The 16776-nt window shown below is 52.3% G+C and overlaps 1 protein-coding gene across 1 annotated transcript in view; it reads right to left on the bottom strand.

Annotated features, from left to right (window-relative positions):
* LOC111170349 (protein sidekick-1) overlaps positions 1 to 16776 on the bottom strand; it is an 85736-nt gene that overhangs the window by 11367 nt on the left and 57593 nt on the right. Inside the window, exons 14-17 of the mRNA XM_089895465.1 lie at positions 11752 to 11916; positions 8609 to 8746; positions 6000 to 6120; positions 5482 to 5611 (exon numbers count right to left, since the gene is read on the bottom strand). Of these exons, the coding sequence (XP_089751591.1) occupies positions 5482 to 5611; positions 6000 to 6120; positions 8609 to 8746; positions 11752 to 11916 (554 nt within the window). The remainder of the gene's footprint in view (positions 1 to 5481; positions 5612 to 5999; positions 6121 to 8608; positions 8747 to 11751; positions 11917 to 16776) is intronic.

The raw sequence follows: 16776 nt of genomic DNA, 5'->3' as shown, positions 1-16776 counted from the left end.
TATCGATAATTACCTTAAATGTAAATGGATTAAATGCTCCCACCAAAAGACACAGACTGGCTGAATGGATACAAAAACAAGACCCATATATATGCTGTCTACAAGAGACCCACTTCAGACCTAGGCACACATACAGACTGAAAGTGAGGGGAGGGAAAAAGATATTCCATGCAAATGGAAATCAGAAGAAAGCTGGAGTAGCAATTCTCGTATCAGACAAAATAGACTTTAAGATAAAGACTATTACAAGAGACAAAGAAGGACACTACATAATGATCAAGGGATCAATCCAAGAAGAAGATACAACAGTTGTAAATATTTATGCACCCAACACAGGAGCACCTCAATACATAAGGCAACTAATAGCAGCCATAAAAGGGGAAATCGACAGTAACACATTCATAGTAGGGGACTTTAACAAAGAACTGAAGGAGACCATGTGTAAAGAATTAAAGTATGCTGACACTACCACACCAAGTGGAGAATATCAATAAAGAGACAAAATGACTTAAAAAGAACCTAATGAGAAGTTCTAGAGTTGAAAAATACCATAACCAAAATAAAAAAAATTCACTAGGGGGACTCAATGGTAGATTTGAGCTGACAGAGGAAAGACTCAGTGCACTTGAAGATAGAATGATAGAGATTATGCAATCTGAAAAACAAACAGGAAAAGGAATAAGAAAGAAAAAAGAACAGAGCACCCACCAAATGTGAGAACGTACTGAGTGTACCAACATAAGCGTAGTGAGAGTACCAGGATGAGAAGAGAAAGAAAGAAGCAGAGAAAATACTGGAAGTAATAATGACTTAAAACATCCCAAATTTCGTAAAAAAAAAAAAGTCTACACACCTGACAAGCTCAATTAACCACAAGTAAGATAAACGGAACAAGATTCACACCCAGACACATCATAGTTAAAATTCTGAAAGACAAAGACAAAAAGAAACTCTTGAAGTCAGCAAGAGAAAAATGACTTAACCAGAACAACCGAACTCAAATAATATTAAAAGCTGACTTCTAATCAGAAAAAATGGAGGACATTCAAAGTGTTGAAAGAAAACTGTCAACCAAGAATCTTATATTCAACAAACTATTTTGAAAATGAAGGCGAAATAAAGACATTCTGAGATAAACAAAAACAGGAAATTTCATTGCTAGCTGACCTGCCTCACAGGAAACACTAAAAGAAGATTGTCAGGTTGAAAGCAAGTGACACCAGAGAGTAATTCAAATCCACATGAAAAAACAAAAAGCACCAACAAAGGTAATTACATAGGGAATTATAAAAGACAGTATAATTACCTATTTGTTCTCTTTTCTTCTCTTATCTGATTTAAATAGCAATTTCATAAAATAATATGTATATAATTGTATTGTTGGGCCTATAATATATAGAAATGTAACATACTTAACAATAGCTGTGCAAAGAGGCATAAAGAAATGAAGAGAACCAGAGATAAAAAGGTTAAAATGGTAAACTCTAAATAGATACTTGCTCACCTTTCTTCTCTCAACTTCTTTAAAAGACACAAAATTCTATCAAAGGATACCTATAAAAATGCATTCTTGGGGTTGCCACATATATGGACTTAATATGTATAATAATAACACAAAGAGGGGGGGAGGGAATAGATCTATACAGAAATATAGAGATTTAGTATAAATCTGAAGCAAATACTGATACTAGGGCAATCACTATAAACAATAACTGAAAAAATATATAGCAAAAGCAAAACAAGGGAGTTAAGATGGTACACTAGAAAATATCCACTCAAAAGAGAAGATGACAGCAAAGGAAAAAGAGAGAAATAGAGATATGAGACTTATAGAAGGCAAACACCAAAATGGCAGAGGTAAATTCTGCCTTAGCAGTAATTACATTAAATGTGAATGGATTAAACAACCTGGTGAACAGGTAGAGATTGGCAGAACGAATAAAATAACATGATCCAACTATATGCTGCGTGCAAGAGACACATTTTAGATCCAAAGATTCAAATAGGTTGAAAGTGAAAGGATGGAAATGATACACTATGTGAACGGGAACCAAAAGAGAACTGGAGTTGGCTGTACTAATATCAGACCAAATAGACTTTAAGACAAAATTGTTACTGGAGACAATGAGGGACACTCTGTACTAATAAAAAGGGTCTATCCATCACGAAGATACAACAGTTATAAACATATATGCACCTAGAAACAGAGCCTGCAAATACATGAAATTAAAACTGACAGAAATGAAGTGAGAAATAGACAATGTTAACAATGATAGTTGGAGACTTCAGCGCAGCAGATGGCAGAAGATAAGAGTGTGGAAGCCTTGAGCAGCACTGTAAATCAACCAGGCGTAACAGACACACACGAAACTCACCACACAGCAACAGCAGAGCAACACACCCTTTTCAAGTGAATTCTTGCAACACAGACCAGATGCTATGCCATAAAACAGGGCTCAATAAATTTGAAAGGACTGAAAATATACAAAGTATGTTCTTTGACCACAATGGAATGAAATTAAAAATCAGTAACAGAAGAAGATTTGAGAAGCTCATAAATCTGAGGAAACTAAAACACACACACCTAAATAACCAATATGGCGAATGGGTGACTTGTGTGGTATGTGAATTACATCTCAGTCTGGTTGTTTAAAAGATGTGGTTCAAAGGAAATGTTCCCATTGGAGCTGGCACTTCCAAGATCCCTCTGTTGGGATCCCACGCATCTGCCTACAACTCTCCCAAATCATAAGGGTCAATGTCGGGACCCAGCAAGATTATAGAGCACAGAATTCTGGAAGAAAGATGGGCCTCATCCTATCTACCTGAGAACCCAGGAGCACACAGAGAGCCCAGACATGCGAATTCTTAGCCTGGACTCCACGGGGCCTTCGCTGGAGGCGACTACCACAGGCTTCAGGGGGGCCTGGAGCCCCAGATTCAAGGTGAAAATCCTGGGTGGAGAGAGCATCCACACCTTTGATCAACTTTCTTGAACCAAAAAGCATTAGGACCCAAAAAGCATCTGTGGGAATCATAGAAGGAACCCCTTCCTCCAGGCACAGGGCTTGCCAAGGTCCCTCCTTCACTCAGCCACACGTCCCGGGGCTAGCTACGACAGCTCAGCTCTGCACAGCAGGTCTGGCAGGAGAGATGGAACTGCGAGCCCGAGGCCCATCAGTGTGTGTCTGGGGAAGATGTTCAAAAGCCTCGTCAAGGGCTTCCCTGGTGGCGCAGTGGTTGAGAGTCCGCCTGCCGATGCAGGGGACGCGGGTTCGTGCCCCAGTCAGGGAAGATCCCACATGCCGCGGAGCGGCTGGGCCTGTGAGCCATGGCCGCTGAGCCTGTGCGTCCAGAGCCTGTGCTCCGCAACGGGAGAGGCCACGGCGGTGAGAGGCCCGTGCACCACACACACACACACACACACACACACACACACACACACACACACAAAAAGCCTCGTCAAGCCTCGGCTCTGATCTATTACGTGAGGATCCGAACAACCTCCTGGCAGGACGTACTGTGGATTCCACGTCCCTCTCCTCCCCTCCCCCCATCGTCCTCCCTCCCTGCCTTCTTCCCCCACGTGTGTACACGTGTATGCACTTAGGAATGCGTGTACGTGTGCACGTATGCTTGTGTGTATATGCCTAGCTCAGTGCCTGCACGCATTTAATAATCCTCCATGCAAATCAGCTGAAATCTGAATCTCAAAACACCCACATGTGTGAGAGGAGAAACAGGCTGAATGCCTCCCATCAACCCATTCTGAGAAGGCTTTCATGAACAAAGAGTCCAGACCTGACGAATCGAGACCTGGCAGCGCTGGGAATGGCCACAGGTGCCTGGGAGTTGGGCTGCAGGAGATGCTGAGGGCGGGGGTCAGTAAGCTCTGGACACATTCGGGGGGGGGGGGTTGTGTGGGTGTGCATCCAGCCTCAGCACCTGCATGTGGGACGACCTTGGCCTCAGGCTTGTTGTGTGAACAAGGACGAGAACCGCTCTACCTCGCAGGGCTGGTGTGAGCGTTGAACGAGCGTGCCCGGCCCAGAGCAGGCGCCCAATTAGTTCTCAGCGCACGCGGAACCGTGAAGAGCGCAGCCCGCAGAGCTAATGCCCAGTCACTGCGAACACCATCCGTGAGGCCTGACGGTCTAAGAGCAGCAGGCCCAGGAACCGAGGACAGATCAAGGCACGTGCTGGTGACTGTCTCTAATCGCTGACCCAGAACGTGCTGGACGGCGGAGCTGCCCCTTCCCAATGTGCTGCTTTTGGTACAAGCTGCGGCTTCCTTATCAGGAAGAGGCAGGTCGGTGTCTGCAGCTTTTCACTTGAAAATCTACAGCCCCTCAACCGTAGACAAATGTTCCTTCTGAACGTGTGCAGTGCTGCTTTTGCTGTTTTCCCCGTGCCCACGGCTACAGTACAGACGGGGGACCCGGCGTCCTTGTCAACAGAGCACGTGGGGCCGACGGAGCGAGCTGGTGCCACCCTGCCATCCCCCTGCTGCCCCGGTCCCACAGTGAGCTCATACACAAGCCACAATTTAAAAGAAGCCATTCTATTGAGCCTCAGGGCTCAATAAGGCCTGAATTCAGATCAGAATGAAGGTGAGACTTATTTTAGATTAAATATTGATTTAGAGTATGAATGCCAAGGGGTGGGGCGGGCCTGCGTGTCCATCAAAGAGCTTGGTGAATTTCATCCCTGTCAAGGCTCAGCACCGCTGAAACCAAACAGTCTAGGACTGACCGGGCCCCAGCTCTCTACCGGCTGCTTCAACTGGTTTTGTTCGTGAACGTGAGAGACTGACTGGGGCGCTTGTGGGGGAAGCGGGGCCCCTCCCGGAGACGCCGCCACGGCTGCCTCCAGGGAATGCCCCCTGCCCACCCCCGACGGAGGCCTCACCCAGGACTCGCTCAGCTCCACGGAGAGTGCCCAGGCGCAAAGGAGGCCTGAGACGTGCAGGGCAGAGTCCCGGGGGTCTCGGCTGGAGGCTGACAGCCCCTCGGGGCGGGGTCTCCCTGGTCCCAGGGCTCCCGTGCTGCTCACCTGACCCTGTTAACTGACCCAGCGACGCTGTGACCAAAGTCCCCTCTTGAGCACAAGGAGGCAAGCAGGGAGGCTGGCGGGAGGGGAAGCCACCACCCGGGGTGGGGGTCCCAGGTAGTACCAGTCGGGCAGGCTCGGGGCTCCCCTTACCCAGCCGGGGTCTAGAGGCCACCAAGTTCCACGGTGACCTCCAGAAAACTCTGGGTCTCTTTCTGAAAACAAAATGGAACGAGGATGGTTTGCGGATCTGACGTCCACTTTGGGCGAGTGACTGACCTAGGAGCCAGCCTTGAGCCACGGACCTGGGGGCCAGAGACGAGCGAGGACCTTCCTCGTCGGGGAAGGGGAGCCGCTTGTCCCGGCTCTGCCTGCCCTGTGCGGTCGCGGGGCCCCTGGGGAGGGTGGGGGCCCCGTGTAACAGGCACCCACCTCAGACTCCGTGGCGTCCCCTGACTTCTCCTGGAGGGTCCCGCCCTCGGTCAGCGCGGCACCGTTGTACTTGTTGCAGATGTCCTCATCTGAGTAGTGTAGCCCGCCGGGGCTGGGCCGAGGCGGGGACCTGGGCGGGACGGGGACACCAGTTACCCCCCCACTGAGGCCTCCCGACCCACCCTCTGGCCTGCTTCGAGGCTGAGTGGGAGAAATCCGCCGCCTCTGGTACCATTTTGGCCCCCAGTGCAAACAACTCGCAGTCCCCCTGCAGCTTCGCATGACGCCTGCCCCGTCTGGGGCCGGGAGATCTCCCGAGACCGCGTCCCTGCACCTGAGACCTGCCCTCTTCTTCTGTCTCTGGAAATGTCTTTAAAACATCCTTAACTCCACACCACGCTGCCCCCACCCCCACCCCGGCTCGGCGCTGCCCCACTGGGGGGCCCGTGGGCGTGGGCCCGGCCGAGCGGGTCGTCAGGCGGAGGCAGCACCGGGGGCTGGAGCTGTCGCAGCCCTACCTCGTCCCGTTCTTCTTCGAGAAGGTGTTCTTCACGTTGAGGTGACGGCTGCTGAGCTCCAAGGTGGCAAATCCCCCGTTGTCCAGGGTCACGGACTCCTCCACGTTGGAGATGCTCTTACCTAAAGCCGGACGGGGAAACGAGCACAGACGCTTCAGTAAGCTGCTCCCCGATGGCCTGCTGGACGGAGCCCAGGGCCGGGCCGGCCTGCGTCAGCCCACCAGACAGGCAGAGTCAGGCTGCGGAGAAAGGCTGCACGTCAACCCCGCAGCAAGATGACGTTCGCATTTTGGTGTTTATCCTGCTTGACACCAAACTCCGAGTATTTTGATCAGTATTTTATTAAAGAGCACTCAGAACACGTGAACTCTGTAAACCATTGAGGACATTAAAGATTCAATACATTTCAAAATAAAAGCCTCACAGTCATAGAACAAGACAGCGAGTGGAGAGTAACTGTATAAGGGGTGATAGCCAGAGGGTGCAGGGTTTCTTTCTGCGGTCATGAAAATGCTCCAAAACTGACTGTGGTGATGATGGTCACATGTGTCTGTGAATGTAACTGAAAACCACTTAAAATAAGTCTATAAATACATATCCAAACATATTCTAAAATACATTAGCCGGCCAAAGTTACAAGTAACTCGAGGACAGGAAGAGGTCCCGGTGGCTCCGACCTCGTTTGGCGTGAGAGTTGGTGTGTCCTCACAGCTGTCCCTCTGCTCGGGCTGGTCTACCCCCCTTCTCCCTCCCCGACCTTGGGAGCCCCTCCCCCAGCCATCTTCCTGACTTATCACTCACCCCCTCCTTCAGGTCACAGCTCAAGGGTCGTGAGACCAGAGAGAACTTTCGGACCCTGAAGTCTTCGCCCTGTGTTTTTTCTCTCCGTGGTGCCGTCACCACGTCTGCATTTTTCCTGTGCTGGCTTGTTCTCTGTGGTCATCTGTCTGTCTTCCTTACCGGACCATAAACTCTTGGAGCACAGACCCAGTTATGCTCGCACAATTACGCTCTTAGTTACATCCCAGGCCCCGGGACGCTGCCCGAGCACACACCAGGGGCTCCCCGTGTGTCTGTAAAATTCATCAGCCATTCTAAACCGCAAGGGTCCTCTCTGCTGGGGATCCCACAGCCCTCACCTCACCTTAACGTACTACTCGTGTGCAACGGGGAAAAGCCAGCAGAACACAGAGAGTGGCGAATGAAAGATGAAGCTGCTTGCGCGTAGGGATTTGGGTTGATGGGAGGAGAGCGGGTGGAAGCTGTTATCGGAAGGGGACTCTGACGTCGTACGAGGCAGCGTGATCATGCAGCAGGCTTAGAACGAGGCTGCAGCAGCAAAGGTTTAGGTTCTGTGCGTCTCCTGGGCAGGCAGGGGGACATGCTGGTAGACAAGTGTTTCTTTTCTTTTTTCTTTCCCCCTGGGCTTCAATGATGACGTTAAATTAATGCTCCAGGGTGAGGCTGAGTATCAGAAGCTGCAGGTCAGATCAGACTTTTCAGGTCTGTTTCCCAGATGGAGAAGAAGAGTGAAAGCGGGGAGATTGTCTCTGCGCCAGACATAGGATTCTGTAATAGCGTTAACTCAGTAAAATGACATGCCCTTCATACACTGTAAATCCCGTAGGAATAAAATCTGATTTACGAACACCTGTTAGAAGTGAATGTATACAGAAAAAAATAAATCCTTTCTTGGAGGGATGAATGGCTTAATGTTACAAAAGCAAATGGCAGGCACTTTAGGTGCCTGGTTTTATGAACCCTTTTGGTGCCGTGACAATGGTGCTGGGGGCTGGGGTTGGGGGATCTGCTGGCCCCCGCTTCACAGAGGTATCAGAGTGTTCCCAGCACCCCGTAAGGTTCCCTCACGGACCTTCGCTGCTTATACTTCTCCACTAAGAACACCCACCATCCTGCTTTCTAGAAACATCCATTCATTAGGTTGTTCCTGACCTTTCTGTAAACGGAGTCACACTGTATGGGCTCTTTTGTGGTCGGCTTTGCCCAAGTTTGTCCATTTCTCTAATGACGGTGATTCCTTTAGCAACGGACGCTTGCACCTACTAAGCACCTACTACACGCCACGCCAGGCTGTGCTGGGAACACCGGGGACCCGGCCCACAGAGGGCTCAGAGCTGCGATGCGGGACCTAAGGCAGGTGCTCACCCTGTGTTAGTGAGAAGCGCTGGGCCACAGACACGATTCTGTACCATCCCCGAGCCACACCGAATGCCTGAGACGTGCCCCACTCACTGTCCTCGTGATACTGGAGTGAGATTTTTCATCTGTTTAACGCTTTCCGCTCTCTAATCATCGCTTAACAAAATACTCCTGCATTTGAGCAACAGCGCAGGTGAGGAAGCAGACTCACAGAGGCCAAATGACCCAAAGGCCCACTTGAGGGCGGAGCTGGGACAGAATCTGGTGGCCGAGGTCCAGAGCTCCTGTTTCCCTGCACCCGCTGCCTCCGAAGGGATGTCTGTTGTGCCTGTTTCATCGAATGAAATGGAATGTGGATGTGGGCACCCCGGATCCAGGAGGGAAGCCCCAAACGTTTCAGCTCCAGAGTTCCCCCGTGGGGAGACGGGGAAAGGCAGGCGCTGTCCCACCTGGGCCGCAGCTCCCGTACTTCTTGTTCTGGCCGTGCAGGACCAGGGTGAACGCCACCAGCAGGATGCCGAGCAGGCTGGACAGCGCCATCACCAGGAGGAACCACCACTGCTCGTAGAACGGGGCCTCCACCTGAGCTGAAGGGCGACACGGCGCACGGTCACGTGGGACAGAAACTCAGTCCCTGCCGTGAGCGGGGGAGGGGAGGGCTCGAGGGGCAGCCCCAGGCACGGGGAGGGTAAAACCCCCTGCCTGGGCTGGGTTGTCACGGGTAGACCGACCCAGAGACAAGGCTCTGGGTCCACCGTCTCTTTTGGGCCCAGGGTCCTGTCACCACCTGACCCCCCCTCCCCACCCCGCCGCTCCCACCCCAGAGACTTCACTGTCCTGGACCCTGGCCATCGTGTTTATATTCTCTCAATTTCATCTGCTTACAAATGTCGTCTGGGTTAAAGGGAGGGAGGAACAAAAGCGCCTGGGTTTGCTCATCTCTCCCAGTGCCGGGGCTTCCCTCCCAGATAGCCCCCAAGTCCCCCGGCCACCTCCATCCCCGCTGCCACCCCCCGGGCCACCACCACCGCTGCCCGGGCCACCGGAACCACTGCTCAACTATGTCACCTCTTCCCGTTGTGCTCAAACCCTTGACATCACAGAGAGCGTTCTCAGGTGGGAAGTCGGCCCCTCCTAAAAGGCCTCAGTGCTGCCCCTACTGGCCTCGGGGTGTGGTCAGTCTAAGCCTGGGAACCCCGTGACCCGAGCCCTGCCCATGCCGAGCACTGGACCCTTCCACACCTGCCCGCGAACCTCTGCTTGCACCCTCCGGCTGGGTGGGCCTGCCTGACTACCTGTCAGCCTCCTCCGCTGCATCCGGGCCCCCAGCCCCGGAGGCTGGGCTGTGTTTTATTTATTTCGATCCTCCCGCAAAACTGAGCCAAACAACGGGCCCCCCTTAGATAACGTTTTCCCAGAACGAACAGAAAAGGTTTCACTTGAAAGTTGCTTTGAAGAAGGATCGTCTTCCTCATGTTTTATTCTGTTTACCAAGACGAGAAAAATGGGAATTGCTTCTCGGTAGGTGTCGGATGGCCCTGGGGTCCCACTCGTGCCTTCTACGAGCTTCCCTGTTTCAGGGCATCGGACGTGAGGGACGGAACAGGAAGCCCATTACAGGTGGAGCCCAAGGTCTGGCTCCCAGGAGCAGAAACCCCCAGAAAAGACCTCTCCCTTATGCTAAATACCTCACTGGATGGATGCGAAGTGTGTGCACCCTGGGAACGAGGGGGACGTCTGCTCTGGATCACGTAACAGCACAGGGAGGCTTGACAGGTGACAGCACTTTAAATCCAAAATACATGAGCCGGATTTCAGGCTGTACGTTAAGTCTTCCATCTAATAAGGCCAACACGTCCAAGCCGACCTCTGGGCAGTGGCACAGAGCAGGCCTGGGCAGAAAGGCCTGGATTGGGCTACAGGACTCCGGCCCCGGGTCGGGCTCCCCAACCCCGGTCTGCACAGCGGGGCCTGAGGGGTGCCGGCAGGGGACGGCCTGCTGGCTTCTCGAAACCATGAGATGAGCGGACTGCCAACCAGCTGGAAGCCGAGGCCAGCGCGGGGATGCGATGGATTTCAGAGGAACGGTCCAGCCACGGTGCCCCGTGACCTCAAGGGCCCGATCCGCGTGCTTATGTAGGAACTAGCCTTTGCCACCGGCTACGCGTGTGCGGAATTGAAAGCTCTGTGCATTTGGAATTGCTTTCTAATGATTTCTTGCTCATGGACCAAGGGAGGCATATCTTGAATTGCTGAACTGGGGTGATGGGTGCTGGGGGTTCCTTATTCTATTCTCTCTACTTCGGGGTGTGTTTACAATTTTCTTAATAAAGATGAAGGAAGCGAGGAAAATTTGACTTTTCTACGTACTGTTCGTTAAACAAGCGAGTGGTGCCCGGGTCCTTCCTGCGGCCCCTCTCACTGAGCGCCCCTGGGATTCATGTTGCTCCTAGACCAGGGGCCTGAGCACCCAAGACGCTACCCTTCCCCCAGACTCACGACCAGGAAAGGATGAAGGATGCTTTCAATCTGAATAAGTGCAGTCAGCGGCTTGAACAAATGCGACTGCAGGGAAGGGAAACAGATTTGTCTTGATGGGAAGGAAGGCTCTCGTGGCTTCTGGCCCGGACTTGGCCTGCTCCCTTGTCCAGATGACCTCCAGTGGCCAGCCCTCACTCAACCCCTCTACAGCCCGGCTCGCAATCCTGGCTGCATGGAAGGACCGCTGCGGAGCTAGACAATCATCAAGCCCAGGCCTGTGCCCCCGGCGATGCAGTTGCTGTCCAGGGTGGGGCCCTGCGTGGCTGTTTTCTAAGCATTCCCGAGGAGTGACCCTAAGGTGCAGGCGGGGTGGAGACCCGCTTGTCACGCGTACCTGGGACCAGGCTCACCTGCCCTCCCCTCCCCACCCGCTGGTCCTCACTGGGCTCCTCACCTGCTACTTCCTCTGCCTTGTCCCAGGCTCTCCTTCCCTGTAGCCGCCCCCCTGCACCCTTCAAGACCCAGACCCGGGCTCCCTCCTCCGAGAAGCCCTTCCTGATTTTCAGGCAGTCACTTTGACCCCCAGCTGCCACACCCCTTGCCACGTCACTGGTGAGGACAGAGTCTGTCGCCCCTGATACTCGAGCTCTGGGAAAGGGAGCCTGGCCTCCCCGTGTGCTCTGCTCCACCCAGAGCAGGGCGGGGGGCGGGCACCTCCCACTTCAGGCGCAGGGCTCACTGGGGCCCCCGTCGGACACGACCGCGTGTCAAGGTCTAACACACCCCCCGGTGGCTGCTGGGGGCGATCTTTGCTTTTCAAAACCGGCCCATGGCTCCACAGTGAGGTCGCGTCCCCTCATGGAGGGTCTTGGGCTCCACTTTGCCTGGGAAGCCTCCTCCCCGCGGCGACCCTGCCTGGCTGGAGCTGGTGGCTCCGGTGCTCAGGGAGAGAGAATTCAGAACGGCTGGAGCACAGCGTGGTCGGGAGTGCGCCGTCCTCCCAGCTCCTTGGGAGGCGCGCGCCGGTCCTCCTTCCGTCACCGTGGCTCCAGGTCACCCTCCCTGCCCCCGAAGGAGGGGCATCGCCCCGGGGTTCCTGCAGGGCTCCTACCTGACACGGCAGCAGGGGGGCTGCTGGGCTCCCCGTAGCCCACCTGGTTCACAGCCATCACCCGGAACTCGTAGGTCACTCCTTGCCTGAGCTTGTCCAGGCTGGCGGTGTAGGATGTGGCGCCCCGCGGAATGTCCTTCACAAACATGTCCCACAGGCCTTCATCTGCAGGGCAGCGAGAGCAGAGGTCAGGGCGCCTGCGCGTGGATGCCCACCCTGCCCTCAGCTCCCAGCTCCCTCCCCTGCGGACGGATGTGAGCCGGAGGCTGGGTGAGCTGCGGGGGCCGGGGGCACAGGCAGGAGAGGGGCCTCCCCCTGGTGACCAGACTCTGCTAAGGATGCAAGCTGGGCGGAAGCATTTCCCCCAGTGCTCCCCGGGCCTCTGGTTTCTGACCGGATCTCACCTTTGGTGTAGGGTTCCGGCTGCCTACCGACCACCTCCTGCCACGTGTCCCTAAGCCCACCTTCCAGACTCACCGAGGACACCCGCTTGCCCAGTGGCGCCTGCGCGCACCAGCCACTGACCTGAGTTCTCAGTCCCACTGCTTTCTAACTGGAAACGACAATCCCGCCGGCGGGTCAAGGAGAAAACTTTGAACAACGCCTCTTGTGCCAGCCAGCTTGCCAGCCTCGCGGTGATGCTGCCACGCTGTCCCCACCGCCTGGGGTGGTCGCTGCAGCGTGCTCGGCGCAACTTTCCATAATCGATAACGGGTCGTGTGCTCTCGTGGGGTGAAGGCGCCGAGTGGCAGCTGGCATGGGGGTGCACGTGCTCTGGGACAACCCTGCCGGGGCCTAGTTCCCTCACCTGGGGACCCTGCCTTAGCCTGCCAAACCGAACTCCCGAAGTGCCGCCCTTGAGTTTGAGCATCCTTTGGAAGCGCTGCAGCATCAAACCTGCCCTAAGACCAGTAGTTATTTAATCTATGCCCAGGTGCTACCGAATACAGGTATACATTTTAAAAAATATACTGAATTTTGAACAGACACCGACACATCTATGTTCATAGAGCATTATTCACAGTAGACAGAAGGTGGAGGCAACGCAGATGTCCATCAACACAGGAATGGATAAAGAAAAGGTGGTCCATCCATACAATGAAATATGATTCAACCTTAAAAAGGAAGGAAACTCTGATACCTGCTACAACATGGGTGAACCCAAGGACAGGATGCTCAGTAAGTAAGTCAGAAACAAAACGGATAAATACCATATGATTCCACTTACAGGAGGTCCTTAGAGCAAATTCATAGAGACAGAAAGTAGCAGGGTGGGTGCCAGGGGGCGGGGGAGGGGGATGGGGGGTTAGGGTTTGACGGGGACAGAGATTCAGTTTGGGAAGATGGACAAGTTCTGGAGGTGGATGGTGGTGATGGTTGCGCAACAACGTGGATATACTTAATGCTACTGAACTGTACACCTACAAATGGTTAAAATGGTAAATTTTATGTTATGTATTTTGCCACAATAAAAATACATATTGAATTTCTTTAAGCCCTGACGTGTAGGAAAACATTAATAAAATTGAAATTGAAGCCAGAAAATCAGGTGCAGAGAAAAAGGAAGAAGCTAGACAGCCTTGGTGTGAAGCCTGCCTCACCGCACATTAGCTGTGTGACCTCAGGGAGAGTCCTTAACCTCTCTGTGCCTCGTCTGTAAAACGGTGACAACAAAGGGCACCTACATCACAGGTGTGTTGCAAGGGTTAAACAAGTTAATATTGATAAAGTGCTTAGTAAGCAGTACACTCCGTGAGTGTTTGCAAAATAAAATATAAATCCAATCTCTAAGGAGGTCTTTCAGTAAAAAGTGGGCTCAGGGCCCAAAACGTTCATTTGAAATAGTGATCCTTCATGAATTATAAATTCTTCTATAGGCACAGGTTTGCGATCTTTTAAAAACAGCAGGAGATCTGGAGAGGAATCTCCATGCACATTTGAATATGCATACATACGTGCAGACAGCTTTACGGGGGCGGGGGGGGGGTTATCTGGAAACCAACCTTATCACACACCTTGGAACACCAGGTATGTTTGAGAGGATCACAGTAAACAAAAAGAAACAGCTAGTGTGTAAGTTGTATTTGCACAGGGTTTAGAGTTTGCACCGATTCAGCCCTTGTAGTCACAGATTAATGAAGGAATGGATGTGAATGAGGCCTGAAAGGCATAAATCTCTGTACAGGCAAAAAGGGAGTACAATGATTAGCTATTTCTAAATATTCACATTTATAGTAGTTTCCACCAAGCTACCCATTACCACTAATAATGTCCAAATGGCAAGTCATAGCTTAAGACTTTCTTTTCCTTCTAAAAATATTAAGGTTTACACTCATGATTGTCATATGTGATTTATATCTGGTTTGGCAAGAACGATCGGGGAATAATAGGCACGGAGGGTGCGTCTTCTCTGCACGTGCCACTCCCTCTGCCTGAAGTCCCAGGCGTGGTGGCGGGCATCCTTCCCCTCTGCCCCCTCTCACTCATCCACGCATTCGATCCACAAATACTTAATGCTCCCTCTTCCGTCAGGCCCTGTTCCAGCCAACAGGGGATCAGATGAGATTTCTGTTCTCAGTGGGCTGTTTATAAGTCTATGGGGGAGGGGGGTGATGGAGGAAAATCAACAAGCTCATTGCACCCTTTCAGACTCATCTTTTTGAGGCCAGCCTTGACCCTCTCCTACACCCCTTCGGCCAATGGGCCTCCAGAACACTTCTTCACATCTACCTGTCTGTTTGCACCACTGGGCTCTTGAATTTTTCAAGAGTTCAATAAATCTCAGTTGACCTGATTCATCTCCCCTTCCTTAGTCCTTCCCTTCCCTTCCCTTCCCTTTCCTCCTTCCATGCATCCTTCCATCTACCCATCCATCCATCATCCCTCCATCCCTCCATCTGTCCTCCCATCCATTCATCTTTGTGCCCCCACAGCCTTTCACAGGGCCTGGCACTGGCAAGCTTTCAGTAAACAATAACCACCACCATTTTATTTAGCACTTACTATGAGCAATTCACTGTGCCAAGGGCTTTAAGCATTGAATAAACTGTGCAATATTTTCCCTCTAAAAAGACAGATCATTTTATGCTGTGAAAGAGACTGAAGAAAAAATACAGACTCTTGGAAACTGGATACTGCTTAAGGCCATTGAAATTAAGGGACTTAAGAGTGTGAAAGGCATTCCCAGACCATCTGCAGCAGGCCCGAACACTGCTGCAGTGGGTTCTCTGGATGGCTTTTACACTGCTGTTTCTGTAATGCTTTCCTGCTACTGAAGAAAAAGAATTACTTCCCCTGCCTCTACTGTCACCTAAAGTCCACATTTTATTTTAAGCGCTCTGTCATAGCTCCAGGAATTATGTGCATTTTTCATAAAAACATTTAAAAATATTGATACAGAATCTCAACACACGATTTACTTTACACCGAAAAACGCTGCGAGGGGAGGAGTCATACCAAGAGAATTTCCTTCTGAAGGAAGTTCGCACTTTTATTCTGCTTAATTCTGCCTTTCCAAAATTAGCATACTCAGCATTTCAGGCTCCACTTGTGATTCCCTGGGCTGTTTATCCACACTAATATTCACACCGCGATCACGGCAGGCAGAAAACCCTGGCGGCTGCCGAAGCATCCACTCTGTCTCTCCACTGTGCATCGTTTTCCTCGCTTGTATTATGTTGTTAAATATCTCAATAAATCAATGACGGAGAAAAGTATGTCTACAAATTAGGGGGAAAAATAACATTACAGAACTATTAAGCATAATGAGATTTGTGCAAGTGATTTTCCACGCACCAGGATAATCCCCGGGCCTGGACTTACATTCTCAATCAATACTTGAGGGGAGTGCGGGCGCTTGTGTTTTTCTGGGGATGCATTCAGCCGGCTGTCAGACTCCAGGCAAGGTCACCCCGCCAGGTGCTCAGCAGACCCCAGCCTGCTTTCCCTCCCCACTGGGGGCGCTCCTACCCCTACATCACCCTCGTGTGGGGAACTCGTGATTGGCCCGAGGAGAGCAGTCGCTCGTGTTTCCCAAAGCCACATCCCTGGATGGCCGATGCCAGAGGCCTGAGGACCAGCCCTGCGGGCGGTGCCAGAACTTCGACCTTCCTGGGAGTCACGTCGACCTTCAGGCCAGGGCCTCTTGATGTCTGTGGCGGGGTGTCCGTGGCATCTGGCTGGGCTCGGTTCCCCTTCTTGGACTCCCAGCACCTTCTCGGCCTCTCCTTACTGTGACACTGCTGGGAAAACGCCACCTCGAGGTATGAAGGTGTGGGAACCGTGGAGAAATACACGTGGAAGAATGCTGCTCGATAAGCCGCACTCCGGTCACACACCTCCATCCCTGCCGGGCTCGGAAGGAAAGCTGCGTGAGGGTCCACACACGCACGTGCGTCCCACTGGCTGCTTTTCCTTTAAAGATATAAGCTCTCGGTCCTGGCTGCCCTATGGCAGTATTTGTTTACTAAAAAAGGAGAACAGCTAATACTGAATTTCCTCGAGGAGAGCAAGCGCCTCCAGTCCACACGGGTCACTGCCCCGACCGCACTTGCTTCTCGCGCTTGGCGCAAGGCAGCTTCTCTCCTGCGGGGCCAGCACCTTGCCACCCAGGTACATCTGCTCCCGGCCATGCCCTCGTAACTGGGGAGCAGGGACAGCGCCCTCCCAAATCCCAGGGTCCACGCTCCACTTACCCTGCCGACGCCCAGAAGCGTGTGTCTATGGCAGGTTTCAAGGCAGACGCCAAGAAAGACGTTTGACCTCGTGGACAACCCAGCAGGGTCTCCACGCTGAGTGAAACTGTCATTCACGGCCCAAGGGTTCTGGTTCCACTAAACTCATAACCAGCGCCATGACGTCGGCTTGCAGCTCTGAGCCTGGGAGCTGCTTACGTCTTAAACGCTGCCATTTCTCTTGGTGTAACTGGGCTGGGTCGGAAATTGAGCTGAAACAGGTGGGGCTTACGCCCGAGGCTAAATACATCTGATGATAAAATAATTGTATGTTATCCGATCCTTGTTGAAG

Source organism: Delphinapterus leucas, chromosome 15 (genome assembly GCF_059928025.1).
Source record: "Delphinapterus leucas isolate spDelLeu-1000000601 "Yukka" chromosome 15, BTC_Dleu_Yukka2, whole genome shotgun sequence".
Lineage (NCBI taxonomy): Eukaryota > Metazoa > Chordata > Mammalia > Artiodactyla > Monodontidae > Delphinapterus > Delphinapterus leucas.
Note: the sequence above shows the minus strand (reverse complement) of the source record. Positions and strands in the feature narration are given on the sequence as shown.